The 22,018-nt window shown below is 31.9% G+C and overlaps 3 protein-coding genes across 4 annotated transcripts; 2 read left to right on the top strand and 1 right to left on the bottom strand.

Annotated features, from left to right (window-relative positions):
* Window positions 1-596: 596 nt before the first annotated feature.
* Window positions 597-6,545, bottom strand: LOC130641318 (signal recognition particle 14 kDa protein-like). The gene is made up of 5 exons (XM_057448066.1): window positions 6,356-6,545; window positions 2,508-2,580; window positions 2,316-2,437; window positions 2,209-2,241; window positions 597-1,691 (listed from the first exon to the last, which is right to left on the bottom strand). Exons 1-5 carry the CDS (start codon window positions 6,377-6,379, stop codon window positions 1,599-1,601), a joined length of 345 nt encoding a protein of 114 aa, XP_057304049.1. The 5' UTR covers window positions 6,380-6,545; the 3' UTR covers window positions 597-1,598.
* A 1,631-nt stretch (window positions 6,546-8,176) lies between these two features.
* On the top strand, window positions 8,177-13,084 carry LOC130641311 (COMM domain-containing protein 7-like). The gene is made up of 2 exons (XM_057448054.1): window positions 8,177-8,512; window positions 11,774-13,084. Exons 1-2 carry the CDS (start codon window positions 8,233-8,235, stop codon window positions 12,079-12,081), a joined length of 588 nt encoding a protein of 195 aa, XP_057304037.1. The 5' UTR covers window positions 8,177-8,232; the 3' UTR covers window positions 12,082-13,084.
* Window positions 13,085-13,364: 280 nt separating this feature from the next.
* LOC130641300 (endonuclease 8-like 1) lies at window positions 13,365-21,839 on the top strand. 2 transcript variants are annotated; one of them, XM_057448043.1, is made up of 8 exons: window positions 13,365-14,823; window positions 15,225-15,422; window positions 16,701-16,785; window positions 16,950-17,019; window positions 17,098-17,222; window positions 21,043-21,070; window positions 21,140-21,177; window positions 21,392-21,839. In XM_057448043.1, the coding sequence occupies exons 1-8, from the start codon at window positions 14,339-14,341 to the stop codon at window positions 21,593-21,595; spliced, it is 1,233 nt and encodes a 410-aa protein (XP_057304026.1). In that variant the 5' UTR covers window positions 13,365-14,338; the 3' UTR covers window positions 21,596-21,839. The 2 variants fall into 2 exon arrangements, with proteins under 2 accessions (XP_057304026.1, XP_057304025.1); XM_057448042.1 differs by having other exon boundaries at window positions 13,369-14,823; window positions 17,095-17,222.
* The last annotated feature ends 179 nt before the right edge of the window (window positions 21,840-22,018 follow it).

Genomic DNA, 22,018 nt, shown 5'->3' with positions numbered 1-22,018 from the left:
CTTTGTTTTTTTCTCAAATAATCTACTTTATGATTTAATTTCATGCACAAAATCTGTCGCACTTAAAAACATACTTCCTCATCTAAAGAACCTAATCTCAAAACATTCATATAACGTATTGATTTACAAGAGAATAATAATTTAAATCCGATTCAGAAAACCGGCATCTTGAATGAAGGCTGCTGCACAAAATAGCAAACAAGTGTTTTTGACGGCACTACGTTGCTCGTCGGCGAAGCAGTAGAGAACTTCCTTGAAGCGAACACCTCTGTGAAACAGATATTTTGGTGTTTTCCTTAAATAACTTTATTAAGAAACTCTCTTCTCTTCGCTGAACGTGTCTCCAAAGCAAACATTTTTTTTGCGATTTCGCGTAAACACTGAAATTTTTTTTAGATCAAACCAATAACTTTTTTTTTGACCTCACAAGGGACGTTTCATCTTATTTGAAATAGCAAATTGAGGTTTCTCGTTGGATTTGTTTCCTCGTTCCAAATTAACTAGCAAACAAAATAATCGACACCCTTTAACTTTTGTACGTTATTGTTATGTCCGCTACACCGTGCGGTTAGTTGAATCAACAACACGAAAACACATTGAAACAACACTTTATTTTCTTCTCTCTACAGTAAATTTCAATATCGTAGCTAATAATAATAATAATAATAATAATAATAATAATAATAATAATAATAATAATAATAATAATAATAATAATAATAATAATGCTGAAAACAAGTAAGGCGTTTATATTTTCACAACTATATTGCCCAAATGCTAGCTCGTTAATGCTTACAAAAGACACAAAAATTATAAAGACATTATGTGTAATTAACATGGTGCTAATTAGGCGACTGTAGTCAACCAAATTCGTAACTTCGATTTTTAGGTTCTGTAGCCTAATTTTTATAATTTTTTATACCGTTCAAATGCAAAGCCATCATGAAACAATAGCATAAAATGTTTAAAAATACTCGAGATGGCAGAGCAAGCCTAGATAACAGAGCAAAGCTACTGCATATCATACAAGTTTAAATAACGCATATTATTCATAAAAAAAAAACGCTAAAAATTGACTTAAAATTTGACTAGCATTTTTAAAACAAACCTATACTTGGATCTTTGTAGGGTAGATAACTTCACTTAGATTTTCGAGACACTTTCCTGTAACACTTCTGTTTTTGGTCGACCTGTTATAAGCAACCATATTTTTTTAAAAAAGATGACTAAGTACACATATAAAATCGCAAAATTGCAATACGTAAAACCATAGCTGGCTAATGTACCAGCTAGGTCTTTTAATCAATCTTTAACGACACAATATACTGATGCATAACATAGTTATTATAATTTTAAAACCTTTACATATAATTATACATATAATTTTAAAACCTTTATTAGTAATCAGCCATCCGTAAAGGATTAACATAAAATTACGACATGCCGTAACAGAAGTAGTTAAAAAATCAAAAAATTACGAACACAAGATACCGTGTATCTATGGTAAAGAAAATACCCGGAATAAAAATCGTCTATTTTCCGAGAAAATAAATTCAAATAAATATTCAAATAAAAAGATCATGCAATCCAACGATGCGTTATTGAGTTGCTTTCGATTTTTTGTTTTTCTTTGATTTTCTATCCCTTTTTTTCAAACTATCTATATTTGTCTTCAATAACGATGCATACGCCTAAAGACAGAGAACATAAAACATAAATAGCAAACTGCAACATATTGTAGACCAGTAGTTAATTAACCATTAGCATTCTCTGCTAGATGAGAAGCAGATAAAACAATAACTTTCCAATATCAAAATACACGAGGTGACAAGTTGTTGCTGTGACAAGTGTAAAACATTTACAACTTTACACCATCTGCATTGGTGTTTAAACTGGTGTTTTTTGAGAACACCAGGGGGTTGGGTGGTTAACCTTTCAATATCAAAACACACGAGGTGGCAAGTTGTTGTAACAGTTTATGCAAGCTTTTTCATGAGCGAATAACGAGGGCTAGGACAAGTGTAAAAAAAATTATAATTTTACACCATCTGTATTGACTTTCTACATACTGGGTTTTTTTGAAGCATGTAAACCAAGGGGGTGTGGTGGTTGTAATTCTGCCGTTTTTATTAACTAACTAAACGTTATTTAATATATCTTCAGCTTTGTATATACTTTGAATGATAACATGTCAAAAATAGTACTCACAAGTTGGAATTTATTTACATCTTTATGCATTACCTAAAAACATAAAAAGCATAGCAGAAATTATAAAAATTAAAATTAGAAAAGATTTGACTAATCTCAATACTCACTATAGTTGAAAGTTTTTTCTTTCCATTAGTTGCACGAAATAAACATCGTGGTTCACCAGTGGCGTGTGGATTAGGATCTGATGTCTTTAAATTTCTAGGTTTTGGTTTGGTTTCGCCGTGATCTAAATATTATATGTGATTTTCAAATCATATTATCAATCTGGATAAACAACTTGAAAAAGAAAAACTTACATTGTTTCATGGTCACATAGACAGTTCCTTGTGTTTTCGATTTGTTAAAAAGTGCTGTTAATTGGGTTAAAAACTAAAAAGAGAAGAAAAAAGAATACATATACTATCTTCACTCATGAAATTTTTGAACAAGTTTATATTTTTTCTTTCTTTTTTTTGCGCATTTTTTTTGGGTAATACGTTTGTATGTCTGATTGGTGCTCAAAAGCACCAGCTTGCATTGGATTATCAATAATTATATTAATTTTATGATTGATTTTGGCTGTAAAAAAATTTGTTACACATTTTAAATCTTATTATTTGTTTTTCCAATTTTATTAAACATCAGCTTAAATGTCCGTTTTCCATGCCAGCATGGATTAGGCAGGGTATATTAATGACCTTTTTCCAATCTTACTTAATTGCGTTAGTTCCTTGCAAATTTTTTGGATCAAATTTAGGGTCATTTACTGAGTAATATTGTGATTTTTCAGGGTTATCGTTTGATAAATTTAAAAGATTTTAACCTCAGCATAAAAGACTATAATGGATGTAATTTATAGTTATCATATATCTCCCTGAAACCTGTGATGAAACATACCAAAAGCCATAGGAGAAAAAAGGTGTTTTTTACATCTTAAAAATGCAACTTGTCTGTTTGGCTATTACTGGCTATTACAAAATTTTAGGCTTTTTGAAACATTTACAGGGTTTTTAAGGGCACTTGTTCAAATTTGTGTTTTTTAGTGTTTTCGGGATTTTAAGAGTCTGCTACACATTCCTGTCTTCCTTGGTCATCTTTAAGCTTAGTTGCGGGAAATATTAGGTCCCAACACTTTCTTACCCATCCTCTTTTATTCTTTCTCCAGTGTCTCAATCAAATCAATCTTTTGATCTATAGATAACATCTCTAACGCTACAAATATTTAACCTGCTTCTTATAGCTCATCTGAACTAAACTGTTGCGACACATCCACCTAACCAATTTCATATTTCACTACTGTAACAATTTCCATGCAGGTCTCACACAACTGACCTTTTAACCTACAATCAGGGACAACCACAATTTAGACTATTACGTCAAATCAGGATAGTATAGCTTAGGAGATTTTTCATAGATTAGTTAGAAGATCATTTCCTATTCGGGAGAATTATTTTCTTCTTTTACTTCTTATTATCTCAACAACCACCACTTTTTCTGAATTTGGTTGGTCGTTAGGTCATCTTTGTTAGAGCAAAATTTTGTATAGTTGGACTAAAAAATAATGCATCAAAAGTCATAGGATCGTCTTATTATGCGGAGCCATGCTGAAAATATGCAACAATAAATTTAGCTCTTTTCCAGAAGCAACTGTGGCCTTAAAACAAAGGAGCCATAATAGGGCGCACACATTCTTAATTTAAAACAAATGCCATATTTTCTGACAAATAATAAAGAAAAATATATTTGGGCATCAAAAGGAGGTTTAATAGATTATTTTTAGCTAATAAATTCGTTGTGACTTAAGCTAAGTAACAATGATAGGCAGTGGAAATCATGTTGATAGCCTTATTAGGAGAGGTAAATCGCCTAAGTAACCTATCCAAGATGAATTAGACTATCATGGCTTAATTTGCAAATATCTCTGACTGCCCAATAAACTCTGTTGTTTAACAATGAAAGTAACTCACTGAACTTTGTCCACCTGGAACACCTATTCTGAAAGTTACTTTTTTGAGTGTTTTTAGATTAATTTGTTTTAAAGTAGAAGGTAAGCTTTAAAGTTATGGTAAGGGGTGCCTTCTGTCACTTATGTTGCTATGCATATAACGTTCTTGTGATGGACATATAATTTTTACGGCGTGGCTAAAGAACCGGTACCGGCTCTTAAACTAATGAACCGGTAAATTTTTAGCCGGCTCTTCAACTTAAGAACCAGTAAATTTTTAGGACACGTGATTCATCTCTACACCATGCATACGGCGTGCATCCCTCATCCATGCTCTTTCCAAAGCAACTCTCGTTGCGTCAGTTGTACTCTTCGTTTGAAGAACTACAACAAAAAATTAGCTTGTATAAGCACAGAAAATATACTGAATTGTGGATAAGGGATTGTAGAACCATAAAAACAGCACAGGGAAGGGTTAAAAAAGAATTAAATCCTGATTTGAAGTATTACGAGTTAAAGTATGCATGTGTAAAACGGAGGAAGATCGTTCAAATCAGGATTGCGAACTTCATCGTAAGTAATTTTTTATTTATTTATGCTTTTTAGTGAGAAGATTCTCCTAAATTGTCAGCTCTTTTATTTTGCAATGTTTTCCATAGAAGTATGCAACAAGGATGCCCCTTTCCCATAGCTGTAAGAGTGTCTAAGGATGGAAAACACTTGCAATTAAATCCTGTCAGTGAGTTAAGTATGCCCTATTCAATGCACACCTAATTGTTCAAATTGTTATATTTTTCTTGGTTAATATTTGCCTTCAACAATTATTAGAGGCTCATCTCCAGTAAAAGATCTTTTATATAATTTCCTCAAGTTTAAATAAAAAAGAACAAGAGGCATATTATCCTTTTATTAAGGCAGTCTGGTAACAAGCTAAGAGGGTTCCTTTCATACTCATGCTGCCATTACATAATGTTGGATGTTTTGAGGTGGGGTTTATGACCGTGACAAATAACGCACCACGGAATTTCATAATTAGCGCTGTTATTGCGTAAGTTTTTACTGTAATGCAATTTTCACAGTTCGTTAGGAATTGTTAAAACCCCTGTGGTCTAAGGGTAAGATTCTTGTGAAGAATTTCATAAGAGATCCAGGTTCAAATTCTGGCAGGAGTTTATAGGGCCAAAGGTAATGGCCTCTCTTTGGTTATGCTACTTTTTTTCTTTTTTGCAGATACAGTCCACAAAAGCAGCATTTGGAGATATGGCATGACAAGTGAATAAATATATATTTAAGGTTTTATAATTCTAATTATAGAATGTTCTCTTCGCATTGCATTTTTGATCATATAGTACTTCAATATCCACTTTTATTTCAGAAGTTACTGATTACTTGTCTTCCTTAAAAAAACTTTTAACCAGCACTTTAACTATCTCTGAAAAAAACCGGTGCTTTAAGTCTATTAAATCGCACGAAAAAACTGGCACTCCTAATGAGTCTCATGAAAAAACCTGGCACTCTAATATCTCTACAAAAAACCCGGCACTTTAAGGTAACCTTGTCTTCTACAAAAAACCGACACTCTAAATCTTGTAAGTATCTTACAAAAAACTCAGCTCTCTAGGTCTAATAAGTCCTATAGAAAAATCCGGCTCTCTAGTCTATTGAGTCATACGAAAAAAACCAGTTCTCTAAGTATTACTGCAAAAAAACCCGGCACTCTTAGTCTACTTTCTTTTACAAAAAAACCAGGGAACTTTAAGCTTCAGAACGCTTTCAGCTTAAAGCACCGGTAGCTCTTATATAAGCCATTCACATTGATTATTTAACAAAAAAACTGCATTGTTAAGATCCAGAAGGTGTAATAATTTATTCAGTTAACAAATATCATGTCAATTTCTTAAATATTGTTGTGCACATGCCATTTTTAAATTTACCGGTTCTATAAGCGATTTTAAGCTTAAAGAGCCAGTACTGATGCACTAGAAACGTTCTAATTTTTACTCTTCCTACTCATCCAAACAATATAAAGCCATGTATTTCTGAAAGATATCGTAGATTTTGGAAACGAAAAAGGTCTATATAAGACAACATTTTCAGGGACATTTGCATATATTATTGGGAAATGGGGAGAGAGGCACTCCAGATCCAATTTTGTAATAGTAGAAATGTTTGAAATCGAAAAAATGTAGCCAGGTAGCTAGCTAGTAAAAATAACCTTACCCCATCGTTGTCAAGCAATACCATTATAAAAAATTACAATCCTTTGTACATCGTATCTTCAAATGAATGATAATCAGCTACACAATTGACAAAAGGCTAGACTAACGAACTGGTTCTTCCGGTTGAAGACCACAAAACAAAACCAAAAGTAATTCGAATGTGAGTAACGTGTTGTTGTACCATATTTTTCTGGCCTCGATTTCAAGAAAAAACAAATACGATTTTACAACGGCTGTTCAAACTTATGATAATCGATTATAGACAAAACAAAATTAAACTAAAAAGAATAAAGAAAGAAAACTTTGTTCCAGTAAAAGCTTTTTCAAAAGAACATAACAAAACTAAGAACTATTCTATTCTTGTCTGGACAATAAAACTTCGTACTCAGGTTACTGTTCTTCATTCCCATCGAAAAGATAGTGGCTAGATGACAAAGAGTACCCAACCAACACTCCTGTCTCACTTTATAATACTTGATAAATAAGATAAATAAGATTTAAACTAATTTAATGCAACTCCTTAGTGATGCAATTTTGAAATCAGGATAATGTGGTCAATAGTATCGAAGGAAGTTTTGGAAGTCAACAAAAACTCTACAGGCAAAGTTGCAATCGTCAAGAGCTTGCCGAATGCGTTCCGTGATGTTAAAAAGGGCATTCAAAGTTGAATGAGCTTCACGAAAGTTAGTTGAACGAGCTTTTTGCTCGCCATTATTGTTTTACTGTTTTTGGACCGCAATGCACATGCTCTTCATTTTTAACCCGGCGCCCGTCTCGGCAAAGTGATATTATATGAACCGAGTCAACCCACCTAACCAACCTGTCCCGGGTTAAAAAAGCGAGCCAACCCCTTAGGCGGGTTGACTCGCCTCATATAATGTCAATTATTTTTAATAGTGATCTTCTATTACTGCCGAGCTGTTTAATTTTATTATGCTGAGCATATGGCGAGCCAATCCAGATGCACTCACCTCATATAATCAGGCTCTAAGTACCTATATATCTTCATAACAACATTTTTTTACAGAATTATCGTGACTGTATGGGGTGAAAATAAGTAGGTTTTAGATGTACTTACTAGAAAACATCAAAACTAAGATCTTTGACTTAACTAAAAATATTTTACGTACTATAGTAACATCACTTATAACCTTAAACTTCTTTGAACTTAAGAAATATCTGTAATGACCAACAACAACATTTTTCTCATGTTTTGACTTTTCCAGAACATACTACGAGCTTTAAACGAAGAAGTTTGAATAATTATACAGACCGGAAACATTCAACAACAAATCGAACGCGCAATATGGTTGCTTCATCTTTATTCACAAATCTTTACTTTCTTTATCTTTACTCACAAAGTGACAATCAGTTTGTTCAGTACGTTTAGTAGTATAAAATAATAAAAATTAAAAATATGATCGTCACATGTTGTTCAACATTTTTTGCTATTTTGATCTTTAACTCCTTCTTGATTCTTTATTTTGTGCGTATTTGACCATAAACATTTCCACTACTTACACCCTATTGTTTTAAACAATAAATCTATTGTTTTGGATCTATAATCTCTCGGCCTAATATTCTTATAAAAACATATTCTTGTTTATCGCGCGCAAAACTAAGACTAATTATGAATCGCAAAGTGAGATATAAAATTTATAACGAGTTGGCAGAGAACTATTGTGGTGTTTTTTACAAAGTTTGATAAATCTGCTGAGCTAGTGTAATGACATTCTGCACCGATAAGGGAGGACGCAACACGCTTATCATAAAATCAAATTAAAGCACCAGCGATGGAGGGTGAATGAATTAGACTGTGTTGGATCCATGTTCTTTATGGTTGGCTATTCTATGTGTTCTAGCCACTACTGTTGAAACATGGCCGACCAAGGTGCATACATGAATGAGTCAGATATACAAGCCTTAAACCGGTTTCCTGATGAACCATTTAGCGACTTTACTAAGCTTGTTTTAAATTTTCTTGTTACCCCAAAGGATTTTGCGGAATTAATGAGTGAGTTAGAAGCATTTGCTGAAAGCATTGGAGCCAGTGTTGCTGGAATTAAAAATTTAGTCAAATCTTTAATTTCGTTCTTAAGAGATTCAGCAAGAAAAACTCTTTCACCAGAGTTGTTACAAGATCGTCTGGACAGACTAGGTATGTGCTTGGAATTTTTTCATATTTCATACAAGGCAGTTATTTACCAAAATAATCGGTGTGAAATGGCGTATAATAAAAGCTACAATGGTAGCTACAATTTTGCCACTTTTTACGAAAAAAATAGTATTTATCTTGTGCTTTGCGTTGCGCCACCCTGTTGTGGCTTATTTTAGAGATTAAACATAGACAAGTAAAAATAAAGTTAAATCCTAACGGCCCGAGTAACACAAATGGCTTGAAAGAATGGAACCAGCAGAGTGGTACAATTTCGCCAGCATAGGTACAATTTTGCAAGCTAGGTTTTTAACTGTGAGAAAGAAACAAGATATTCTTTGTAATCTATGTAACTCAGCGTAATACTATTCTCTAAGTACCTTGTGACGTGCCTAGGTAAAAAATGGGTTTACAAAGTAAATCTCCTTATATCTATGAAAATGAAGTCTGGCAAAGTAGTACCACATTCGGGAGGAAAATAAGGGTCTGGAAAGATACGGTGTAGCCATCCACGGAAGTTTGCTTCGATTATCCAAACCTTGTATTTTATTAAAAATGAATCCATAGAAGAGCCGTAAATCAATAAAAGCTAGTGTAAACGCCTGACTTTGGCATGAACAGAATTTATTTCTTCCTGGTGAAATTGTACCTATGGCAAAATAGTACCTTTGTATGCTACAACCATACCATCCTAATTACGTGATTATCTAAAGAAACAGCTCTAGCGACGGTCTCGCAACTCCACTTGCCGCATGACTTAATGGTTTCAACTATAAGCTATCTTTAGAAACAACTTTGCAAAATTGCTGCTGAACAAAGTGGCCATTTGCGCAGGGTCGAGCGAAAAACATATTGACTATAATGTCCAATTTCCGTGATTTATATTTCTTAATTCCGTGATGTGTTTTTTTTTAATGTAAAATCCACTGGAGTTATTTCTAAAGTCTAATTTATATATAAATGCAATGTTTGGCAACTTGTCTCAGCAGCAGATGGACAAACATCTTCAAACATCGGCATGTACCTTTTTCGGATGCTCAAAAAACAGACGTCACATTAGGAAAATTGGTGAAGTGAATTACCAAAGGGGATCTGTGGAGGAGGGTACACAAAAAATTCTTCAGCCTGTCTATAGTTTCATAATAATATAGGTTTGGTATTTAATGAATGATTACAAAGATAACAATAGATTAAAATGTCATACCCCCACCACACGAAAATTTTCTCATCTGTGAATTACCCCAGCGATGTTTAGGCTGTCTGTTCTCTAAAATGCATATGTTTTGGTGCCCATAAAAATGGTTATATGGTAGATCCTAGGCGTAAGACTTAGGATATTATGTCATAGCTATCTATTGTTGTCAGTGAAAGGAGAAAGTTACAGTGAAAGGTGAAATCACAGAATTATGACGTCAATGTAATTAGGACTGTATACGCTAACAGTTCTTTAAGCTAAAAAATACTTAGGAGACGGTACCAGTACTGAAGCTTAAATTGCCAGATTTTTTTCGAAAGAGTTACTTCGAGTGCTGTTTTTTGAAGAAAATACTTAGAGTGCTGGTTAAAAGGAAATTAATGACTTGAAAGTGTGTATGGGGTTATAATTCATCAAAAAAAGCAATAGGAAGAGCATATGTTCTAAAATTAGGATTCTAAATACACCGAAAATTTAAATTTACAGTTGACTCTCTCTATCTCGACTACCCTCTATCTCGAACATCTCTCTATCTCGAACCAAAGTCTCGGTCCCTTGGACATTTGTGTAGGCTCTAAGCTATTTTCCTCTCTTTATCTCGAACCTCTCTATCTCGAATACCTCTCTATCTCGAACCAAAATCTCGGTCCCGTCTGACTGTTTCTCTCTCTATCTCGAACTTTTCCGGATTTAAGAACCTATTTACACTAAAAATCGAATTAAAATGTTCCATTTTCGAACGAAAATGTTTGACGTTCTAATTCTAAAGTCACTCACAAAACATTGTTTACAGTGTTTTGAACCAGAAACCTTCTTGAGGTGAAGATGTCGGCTTTAAAATGAAAACTCAATAACGTTTCTTTAATTCAAAAAAAAAAAGGCAATGAAATGCTTATCTCCAAATTCGAAAAAATGTATAATGAAGACAGAGTGGCATCACTTAAACAAAAAGACATAACCGATTTCTTTAAATGAAGCTGTAAATTTATTTTATGTATTTATTTTAAAAGAAGTCTTGTGCATTGAATATTAACATTTTAACATCTCTCATTGACCTCTATCAACTCCCGATACACTGAAGGTTAAAAATACGTTTTTTACGAAAAAATCCAATTTTTGTCAATTTTTCTCTATCTCGAACTTTCTCTATCTCGAACAAATTTTCTGGTCCCTTGCGAGTTCGAGATAGAGAGAGTCAACTGTATATTATATTTGATTAGGCCACTCACAGTTAATTCTTTGTTCATAGTAAATTACCACAATTGTCATCAGCAAAAATAATGGTCATTTTTATCCATTGTTACAAAAAAATATGAAAAATAAATATAGTGGAAGTTTTAGCAGAAAAGTATTTATTACGTATATTACTAAACTCGTGTATATACTCACTACTGTTGCTTCTTTAGTTGTTTTCAGAGACACTTAAGAAAAGCTTTTTTTTTAATTTGATAAATTCATATATATATAAAAATGTCGTATTAAAATCATCTCCTATATGGTGAACAAGAAACTACTTGTTTTGAAAGTTATACAGCAAGAATTATTTGTGCTATTTTGAAAGCTATGTATACAGAATATACTTGTGTTGTTCTAAAAGTTATACAGAAGTTATTCTCCTCCCTCTTAAAATAATAAAAAAAACCAGAAAAATTATTTTTATAAAAAATTTTTTTGTTCTTTTAAGGTTTTTTGCACAGTCCTATAAGAAAATCTAAATCTAAGTGCAAAATCTTTATACAGACTATAGTTTAGTTGACAATATTTAAAGTCTTTTGCAGCATTAAATTATGTATTAAAATTATGTAGGGTGTTACAAAAGCTTATTCTACCTTATTTTTATTTTTTCGACTTTTAGTCAATAGTATTCTTAATACTATTGACTAAAAGTCTTGCAGTATCACATTTTAGCTAGCACAATTTCAAACTTATATAATCATAATGAAGGAGGCTGTTACAACAAATTTTTCACTTGCAACCCTTTGTACAAAAACTAGAAATACTACTGTAAGATATATATAGCGGATTTTAGTTTATTAAATATGTATAAATTAAAATTTGCATTTTTACAGGACTGCATTCTGAGAAGTCTATAGCATTAGCAAATGGCTGGAGGAGTAACTACATTTCAATATGCAGATCAATTGTTGGTCAGGTGTTTATGATTAACCAACTTGTTGACATGGAGTGGAAGTTTGGTGTTACTGCTGGAACGTCTGATAAAAATCAAGTTGGGCACTCTTTCTTGCAATTGAAACTTATAATAGATAAAGGAAATAATGAGACTGAAGCTGTGTGTATGGAATTAACTTTGCCACAATTTTACTCTTTTTTACATGAAATGGAAAAGGCAAGAGCTGACTTAGAATTGTTGTCTTAGTTTTGTTATGCATATTATGGCTTATTACAACAAGATTTTTGTTATTGTTACTACAATGTAATGTATAAAAATTGGGAATTTCCTTAGTTTATGAAACTTCAGTTCAAATAAAAACCAAAACATGGTGCACTTTGCAGCAATAAATGCTTTTTTAGATGCATGCTAGCAAAACAAAATAATAGATGCACCCTTTTGCAATTCTTTTGTAATTCTTACTTGGAATGTTTATCTTTCATAACATTATCAAAAAGTTTATATATAGTCGTTAAATAAATGAAACTTTTCAGAAAATATATATGATACTGTATTGAATCTGATAATTTTCAATGATTAATGTTTGTATATATATCAGATAAATCTATCCTTTTTTTACTCTATTTTGAATTAAAAAGCAACTCAACTGTTGTCACTGCCTCTTGATAATAACAACTGGTAGCCTTGTGGTAGACAGTTTTTTCCAGTGCAGGAGGTCCTGGGTTCAAATCCTAGCCGAGTCATGGCAGAGACTATAAAAGTTTAAGCTGTTGTCTAGTTGAGCGATTGCTAGCTCAAATGGAAGCTTTAAATGTACTAGAACCCCCTTTGCAGGACCCTCGTTGATAGCCGTACCAAGAGGAACTGAAGAGGCTATGCTGGGTAAATAATCTATAATAATCTATAATGACGTCATCAAAAAACCTTTAAACCCTAATATCTCTGCATCCGTTTGTCCAAAGTACACAATCCTATACATTTTCTTCATCAGCGTTGCAAGATCTATACAATGAAGGCAACAGGTATACAGATTTCTGAAAAATCTGCTTTCTGCTAACGTCAGCAAAATTTAAATGACGGTTGTTTTTCTCTGTTATATCCTGCCTAAGTGGATTTTTCCACGGGCTTTATTAACTAGTTTCAATAATATAATAAAAAAATAAGTAACTGAGGATTAAATTTAACTTTATAGAAATTATCTACACTGTACATATTTTTTAATTGTTGAAATATATTTGATATAATAAAATTTGATGTTTTTTAAAACTATGTTAATTTTTTCTTCATTTTTACAATGATACTTTATTGTGAAAATGAAGAAAAAATTATGTGTTTACTATTTTATTATACGTTTTTCTGTGATTCTGCAGTGTTAGTAATTTGTTGGACTGAACAGGGTGGCAGACCAACTTGAATTGATACGGATTTTTTTTGTTTATGGAAGTATACTTAAAAAAAAACACTTAGAACTCTTTGGCAAGCAGCATCTTAAGTTATTCTATTTTGTATCCTCCTTAGTATAAAAGATTACCTCTAAATAATAAAGTTTGATAATAAAGTTTGATATTTGCAGCTTTTCCAGTCAGTGTATTGACAGTACTGTTTATTCCATGTTCTTAAAAATGTTAAAATGTTATGGATATTTTGTTGATCTAATTTCTTATAATGTTTTTGTTGGTCACCCCGACCGAGACAAATTCCTGTATTATTCATCAATTTAAACTGTTTTTATTTTATAATAGTTTCTCATTAATTTATGCCATATTTGCCAAAGGGAGTACTTATGAGGCGAATGCCTTTTTATCAATGAATAAAAAGTCACATGCAAGTAACTAGAATTGGTTAGGATGTTATATGCAGGTTTCTGATCTACACAGTCAGAAGGCTTATGTCCTGAGTCAACAAAAAAAATTAATGTTAATTAGAATGTGTCATCTTTATTGATGAACTTCGACTCAAAACTTTAGATTTTCAACTGACAGGAATTGGTCCTTGCTCAGCATTTCTATTTCATGTTGACATTTTGCAACTGCCAAAGTTGTTTATGTGTTCACGAAAATCCTTGATACACATCAAAAACTTTTCACTGACGGTTTTTTCTTTAAATTGGATGTGAATTTATTTGACAAAAGTTTTGCATATACTTTCTCTCCTATTTTAACTGTTGGACCTTTATGGTAGTATGCACTCACAAAATGTAAACTGCTAATTTGAAACACAATTTTGGCAAATGGTTCCTCCTTTCAGCAATTTATTTTGAATTTGAAAGGGTTTTTTAATTTGCTTATATTTTATTTATTTTTTTATACATAATTATGCACACAAATCTGTACTTTTATCATTTATGTTCATTTCCCTTTTTTTAGGAGTTTTATTATGCAACTTATTAAATCTTTCTTGCAGTTTATATAGTTTGCCACCTTTAGCATGTTAACACTTAACTAGTAACTGTTTTGAGATGACATAGATTAAATAATAATATTCTATTTCAATATAATACATCATGCCTGAGGGGCCAGAACATTTCAAAGCTGCTTCTTTGATAAACAAATGTTGTTGCAGTTGTTTGTTTTCTGGTAAGGTTATAAAGTCAAGCGTGAACAAAAATCCTGAAATAACGTTTAATGTGAAACAGTATACTATTTATGCAAAGGCTAGAGGAAAAGAGTTAATGATAACTTTAACTGAAAGTCTGAAAGACTGTATTGTTAAAACAAAAGCCAAGAAGGGCTGTGTTAACAAAGTTCAGACAGGTTGCTCCACTTCTAAAGTTAGCGTAAAGCAAGAACAAGAAAATGAATCTGAGGTTAAATTGAATAAAAAGAACAAAGAAGAAAAGCATGCACCTCAACAAATAAATATAGTTTTTCAGTTTGGTATGTCTGGCAAATTTGAATTCACGAAACAGGAGGATATACATAAACATGCACATCTGATGTTTTTTACTGATAAAGAAAACATGATTTTAAGTTATGTTGACACAAGGAGGTAATAAAGTTTTAGTTGATCAAAATGTCCGATCTGTATTTCATTTTATTTCTGTGTCACTTTTTAACCTTTTGATCTTTTGTTGTTAAATCAAAGAGGTTTAAAAGAGAAGGAAATGCAACTCGTTTGTTTCCATTGAGATCATCAATTGCTGATTGACAGGTTGCTTTATTATTTTTAGATTGAATTCTGTAAATAGATTTTCGAAATTTTGTGCTATAATCTTTTAATCCTTTTGCAAGTAGGAAAAGTCACAAGCATTAATTTTTTATGGTGGACAGGTACAAATACATGAAAGTGGTACGTTGGATGTGTTACAAAGGAGCATTTCCAAACCTGCTGGTTCAAACACAAGCCCACTCAACTATAGATTTTATAAATTTATACATGTACAAATTTAGATTTGGGAAATGGAGAATTGATGATAATTGGTCAGAAGATCGTGGACCAGATCCGGTTTGCGAATACAGTGAATTTCGTAAAAATGTTCTTGGAGGTCTTAAAGAAAAAGTTTTTTCAAAAGCTATTTGTGAAGTTCTTCATAATCAAAAATATTTTAATGGAATTGGGAATTATTTGAGAGCTGAAATATTGTATAGGTATGTGTGCTATTTGTTATCCGCATCAGGGCTTTTTGAATTGTGTGCACTGTGACAAGAATGCAAATGTAAATCATTTAGTGTATAATGTGCACATTCACCAGTATTGAATTTTAGACAAGTGTAACAATTCTTAAAACAACTTTGTTAACCATAACGTAAAAGCAAAATTCAGCAGTGAAATAGGTGTGAAATATACATTTGATTTTTACAAAAAACGAAAAACATGTGGCGAATTTGAAATACTGAGTATAAGCACTCCTCTGGTATTTTAAACAGCAGTTATTATTTTAAATTATTTCCAGTAACGAGGTTTTTAGAAAAAACATTGAAGAATTTTGCCACTAAAGAGTAGAAACTGTTTCTACTTTAGGAACAAAAATGTGCATGCTCCAATACATTTTGCTGGCAAATTTGCCGTGCTTTTGTTGGCTTTGTGGAAATCCCCCCTTAAGAACATTTTCTTTCTTCTGTTTTTTCTTGCAAACAATTACAGTTCCATAATAAATCAAAGTTAAATTCGTTGTAAGTGTAAATGAATCGCAAGAGTTAAAAACATTACGTACTACATTTGCATGAGGACAAGTTTGCATACACTAAAATTGTTATGCATGAAATTTCTGTAGTGTGCATGAAGCCTTGTTATTGTATTGGCATTAGTACTTCAACAATATTTTTCAAGAATTAAACACTTTGTTTGTTTTTAACATTTTATTGAAGTTCTTTTGGATGTCATAAACAATATATTTATGGAAGGCAAAAAAATTGTAATCAACAGTAAGGTGTTGCTAAAAAATGAAAATTTAATTCTGAAGATGATCAGGGTTCCCACACCTCCTTATAACTCCTCAAATCTCTTCAAATTCAAAAGGTCTCCTCAATTGTTTTTGATATTTAGGTTTCCTCAAATCTCCTCAAAAAAATGTAACTGTTAGTTATTTTTTATATTATTTATTTTAAATCACAACAATTTCTAGTTGCTGTGGCCTGCAAACATTACTTTTTTTGTTGTGTTTGTATTTAGGAGCAAAGTTTCTTAGTTATCTTTTGCAAGAAAATATTGAGATGCCAGTATGTGCTCCTTAATTTTTACAGGTGTAAGTCCTTAATTCTCCTCAATTTTGTTAACAAAAGCTCCTCAAAGATCACAAAAATCTCCTGAAAAGTCCTCAAATTTGTTTCGAAAAAAGTGTGGGAACCCTGATGATAGTACAGAACTGAAATAGCTAGTTGAAACATTTAAATTTTGTATTGCTAAATTGAACAATTTCTTATTAGGTCAGGCACACCACCATTTGAAGAAGCAAGGAGTGTTTTGGAAAAACTGGAAGTAGATAAAAAAGAACCTTTCTGCAAAGAAAAGGTGTGCTTTGAGTGGTTTAAACAAGAAATTTTATGAGTGGATTTTGACGGACTAAGTCATGTGCTCTTACATTAGTTGCTGAGCAAGAATATAGTCGTGGAAAGTTTCTTTTTATTATACCACTATTGAATCAAAAACTAATCCTTGGTTTTTCTTTTTATCAGGGCAAAAACAACATTGAATTTGATCTGCTAGATTATTGTGCTATTGTTCCCAATGAAGTTATGATGTTAGGTAAGTTTGTTGCTAATTAAATATATTTATTCTGAATATTATTTTTCACAAAATTTCAGTTTAATTTGTTTTTAGAAGGGGTTGGATATGATCCTTCTGATAGTAACAGTGATTACAGTTTATTTCAAAAATGGTTACAGTGTTACAACAATCCTGAAATGAATAATCTTATTGATCATGACGGCAGGACCATTTGGTTTCAGGTACATATTTATCCCCATTTGTTTTATAACTGTAATAGTAAAACATGGTATTTGTCTGTTAAAAATGGTTGCACTGCAGCTCTATTTATACCTATACTCTCGCAAAGTACTTTCATTACTTGACGCCCTAACAGCCAAACGAGGATACACAAAAGCCATGCTAAGACAACTGGTAAACCAATATGGAGAGGTATTGCCCATCTTCAAGAAAGATGTGGTTTAAAAAGTCTTTTCAAAAAAGTCTTTGATTAAAGTTAATTTGTTTTTTTCAGCTTTTATCGAGTTAAAAAAGCATATTTGTAGTTTTTGCTTGGTGTATACCTTTTCGTCATGGACGCGGTTTTATTTTTACGAAATGTCATTTGTCTAGAAAAGTTAAATTTGTCTGCGGCGATAGAAATGTTTTTTTAGATTGCATTTTAAAAGTTTAAAAACGAAAAGCGGCGATAGAAATATTTTTTTACATCGCATTTTAAAAGATTAAAAACGAAAAGCGGCGATAGAAATGCTTTCTTAGATCGCATTTTAAAAGTTTATGAAACAAATTTATAATAATCTTTCCCAATTTTCAGACTCAGTCCTACAGCTCTTTTCATAATTTTTTTTGCTAAAAGACCCAATAACTCTGGATCTGCAGCTTAGTTTGCAATAAAATGCTTGTGACGAGCAAGAGAGTGTCACTTTGGCAAAAAATTTGTTAACCAATTCACCTTTATAATATCTATGCATTGATAAAGTTTAAATATACATTCCTTGACAGGTATAAAATTACTGATAATAGAAAATGATAATAGAAAAAATCTGCTATTACTTCAAATATGACATCATAATTTATGCAGCAAACATTCTGCATGGAATGTTTCTGTTTTTATACAGGACTCTTTTCAACTTTTACCTTGAGCATTAACAAAAGTATGAATTATATTCTTTTAAGAACACTCAGCGGCGGATACAGGTTTAATTAGTCCTTAGTCAAAATTTTTTGTGAAGCCAAAAAATTTTTGTCGCAAATGCCTCAATTATCAATTTTTTTAATGTATAATTACCAGACACCTATTTCATAAGAATAAATTGAAAGAAAAAACAACAGAAATCTAGCTACTTTTTCATAGCAGCTGGTATTCCAAAATAATGTTTTTTGAAAACTTGAAGGGTTACATTAATAACCCATAAAAATCTTCTTTCTTCTTCTTCTTTCTTGCACATCACGTAATGTAGAAAACCATGGACAAATTGAATCTAACATAAATGGGTCAAATTGAGCAAATTGTCAAAACCGGACAATGGAATAATGAATGAATCTATCAAATCTGACATTTAAACATCAGTATACCGGGTTGACATGATAACAAAGAATTACATAAAAAAAAATGAATGTGCAAGAACTATTTCAGTAAAATATATAAAAAAAACAAAGCATATAAAAAACAAGCTCAAAAAGTAAATTTATAAACTGAAAGGACTCTTGCTGAAAAGCAGCATTAAGATATAAATCAGGGGTTGTGCTCAAAGCATTGTAATAAATGTATGTTATAAAATAGGAGTTAAGACTTCAGAAAATCCAAAGTTGAGAAAATTTTAGGGTGAACCTAAGATGTTAAGCGTAAATTACCAACTTAAAAGTAAGACTTAGCAAAAGATGAGTAAGTAAAGGTAAGTATGGGTAAGTAAGGATAAACTAAATTGTTTAAATATGTATTAAGTTTTAAGTGAATTTAAATTAACTGTAATCTTCTAGGATCTTGGGCAAAAATATTAAGTACATCATCTACCTTTGGAATAATTTCTTGATGAATCTTCTGTCATGGTACTACGGCAATTGTCTCCATGATGAAAAACTTCATTCACATGGAGTGATAGGGATAGTAGCAAGAATGCGAATAGCAACATTTATATTAGTAAATACAGACAGGTTTATTGACTTTAAAGTTTGAGCAATGGTTTCAGGTCTTGTACCCTGATAATCCAAAACAAACTTTTCCCACAGCTCTAACTCAGACTCTAGAGCAAGAGGATTTGGCATGTCAGATTTGTAAAAATCTACAAACCTTATGAATTTACTCTTCCAATCTTTGTCAGAGGAAACCATTGAAACTACTTTGGCTGGTACAATGCACAATCCATTATACACTACAAAGTTTTCAAAATCAAACCTCGAGTTAAGTTCACTGTTTAAATGGTCCAAGATTGGTATGGTTAAGGCTTTTTTATAATAATCCTTTGGATTGATAGCAGGTTGGTTGTCCCTTAATGTTTGCCTTCTGATAACCCATTTCATTTTCTCCTCAACTCTCACACTTTCCGCAACATCTAATACCTCCTTGTACCATGAGTTGTGAAAAAATCTACATTGTTCCTCATAGTTGTATTTTTCAAATTAGTAATGTATTGAACATTATCTGTAATATCAATACTTCTATCTTGAAGCAAAGTTGTAACACCATGTGTTAGTGCCAAAACGTTTCTGGTCACAACAACAGATACAATAAACTTAAAGGTAGAAAAAAAAAGAGTGTGCTTTGGTGGCAGTTTCATTATTGACAATTTTATTAACTGTCATATCAAGTCTGAAATTTGCAACATAAAGTTCTTGAGAAACTTTCATGACATCAATACGCTCAATCCACTGTGTTCAGCAGACATCTTTAAGTTTAGACTTATCAGAATTAGGACAATATTGAATGACATTTTTTTCAAGGAGCTGTTGCCTTTTTGTGAAAAGTTGAAGAAGTAGGAAATTTCTTTAATTTTGTTCATGACATTTCTTACCAGTGTGATGGAACAAGATTTAGCAACACAAAGGTTTAAACGGTGGTTATGCAATGAACATAAAAAGCCTTTTTGTTAACTGACAGAAGACAAACTGATAAACCATTTAAATGTCCAGCAACATTAACAGCCCCACCATAACCCTGGCCCCTGCAATTACTGAAATCTAGATTTAAATTTTGCAGAGCAGACAACATAAGCTGGGCTAAATCTGCACCACTTAAACCCTCTTCAAATCGCACTAATTCTGTAAGTGAAGAACCATCTTTATCAGATATAGCCAGGGACATATAAAATACTTGCTTGAAATTCTTAAAAAGTTGGTTATTATTTAGTTGTCCTTGTTCAAAAATAGAGTGTAGAAGGGGATGCGTAGAATAAAACTTAGCATGAATAAACAACTCTAAAGAAGTAAGTAACCTTAAATCATGGCACAATGAATTATCCCCTGACATTAATGATACCGAGCTGTATAAGCAGTTACCACTTGTTTCAGAGCTAAAATAAGAAAAACAAAGCCAACCTAAGTCTTGTGCCTAGCTAGTAATACATTCAAAAAAATAACAATACAACTCAGATATCATTTATATATTTGTTTATGACACGTTTTATAAAATAAAATTATTCTGAGAAAAAAACAAAAGAATGTTTAATAAAAACAATTAACGTCAGGCATATTAAATCTTTGGCTTTTGTTTCAGTTAATGACTGAATTATTGTATTGTTATAGCTGAACAAGAACTAAATTGTAAACTTCACAGTCTATTAACAAAAACAAAGCTTTAGGGATCAGAAAAAAGTTTAAACAAACCTAATCAAAGCAATGACATCGTCCGTTATACAGGTAGATAATTTACCTTCGTCACTTGACGTCTTTGACGTGGTATGTATCCGCCCCTGACACTAAACTAAACTCGGTCATTGCACTGACCTTGCAAGCTTCTTCGGCACTTAGCCCTCAAGCTATATATTTAGCAGTACGACCTGAAATATTCTGTTATTATTGCATGAGAATTGTTTTATTTTCATCATTAGTTAAATTATTTTGTAGGGACAGGCAGGAACTCTAGCTCCAAAAGGTAACTACTAGTTTTCTTTACCACCAATTTCCCTTTGCAATCTGTAAATGTTACTTTTTGTTACTTCAGGAGAAAAATTAAAATCAAGACATGTCCGAAAAAGCAAGGTAAAATGTTTAGAAGCATTCTTATAGATAGTAATCAAAAGGTTACTGATATATATTGTAAATAAACTATTAGAGATTTAGGTGGTTAGAAATATCTTCACCCTGAGTGCTAAGTACTGAATGTACATTGGCAATTTTAAAATCATGTGTTGGTAAATGCTTTGTTAGTGTGATAACTTTTCTGATGATATTAATTTTTTTGTAACTCTTATAGAAAATTAAAAATGACAAGACAACGCCTACCAAGAGAGTTAAAGCTGATAGCACTGGTGCTTCAAAAAAGGAAGATGAAGTTTTTAATAAGGATTTTTCAACGAAAAAAGAAAAAAAAACTACAAAAACTGATCAGCATGACAATCATCTTAAATCAGTTCGTTGGTCAAGCCGTCTTGCAATGCAATTGAGAAAAAAGTTATAGTATTTGGTTGTGCTGAAGTTTATTTTGAATTGAAGTGCTTTTGGCCTTTGTTGGATTTTACATTTTTATTCGGCATAAATATATATACTGCCTGATTGTGTTATAAATAGGTAGCATTATTTTCTTTCGAAATAATCATCACACAATGTGTGTAGCTAGCTTGACTTTTAACCGTTTTGATGTAGATAGTATGTATATATTGTTTTTTGTTTAACAGACCTTTGTTATTCTTACATGTACATCTTACTTATGTTTGACTCGTGTATATTTTATATATTTTTTTTTAAAAGGTTAAAAAATGTTATGTTTTTATTTTAAAGAGTCGATTTTCTAAATGCTAGTAGTAATTTATGAAAGTTTTGTTAAAACATTACCTACCTCAAACTTAGTATAAGTGGATATCAGTGTGACATTGGCGTACAT

Source organism: Hydractinia symbiolongicarpus, chromosome 4, assembly GCF_029227915.1.
Source record: "Hydractinia symbiolongicarpus strain clone_291-10 chromosome 4, HSymV2.1, whole genome shotgun sequence".
NCBI lineage: Eukaryota > Metazoa > Cnidaria > Hydrozoa > Anthoathecata > Hydractiniidae > Hydractinia > Hydractinia symbiolongicarpus.
The sequence above is the reverse complement of the archived record's forward strand: the minus strand, read 5'-3'. Positions and strand labels throughout refer to the sequence as shown.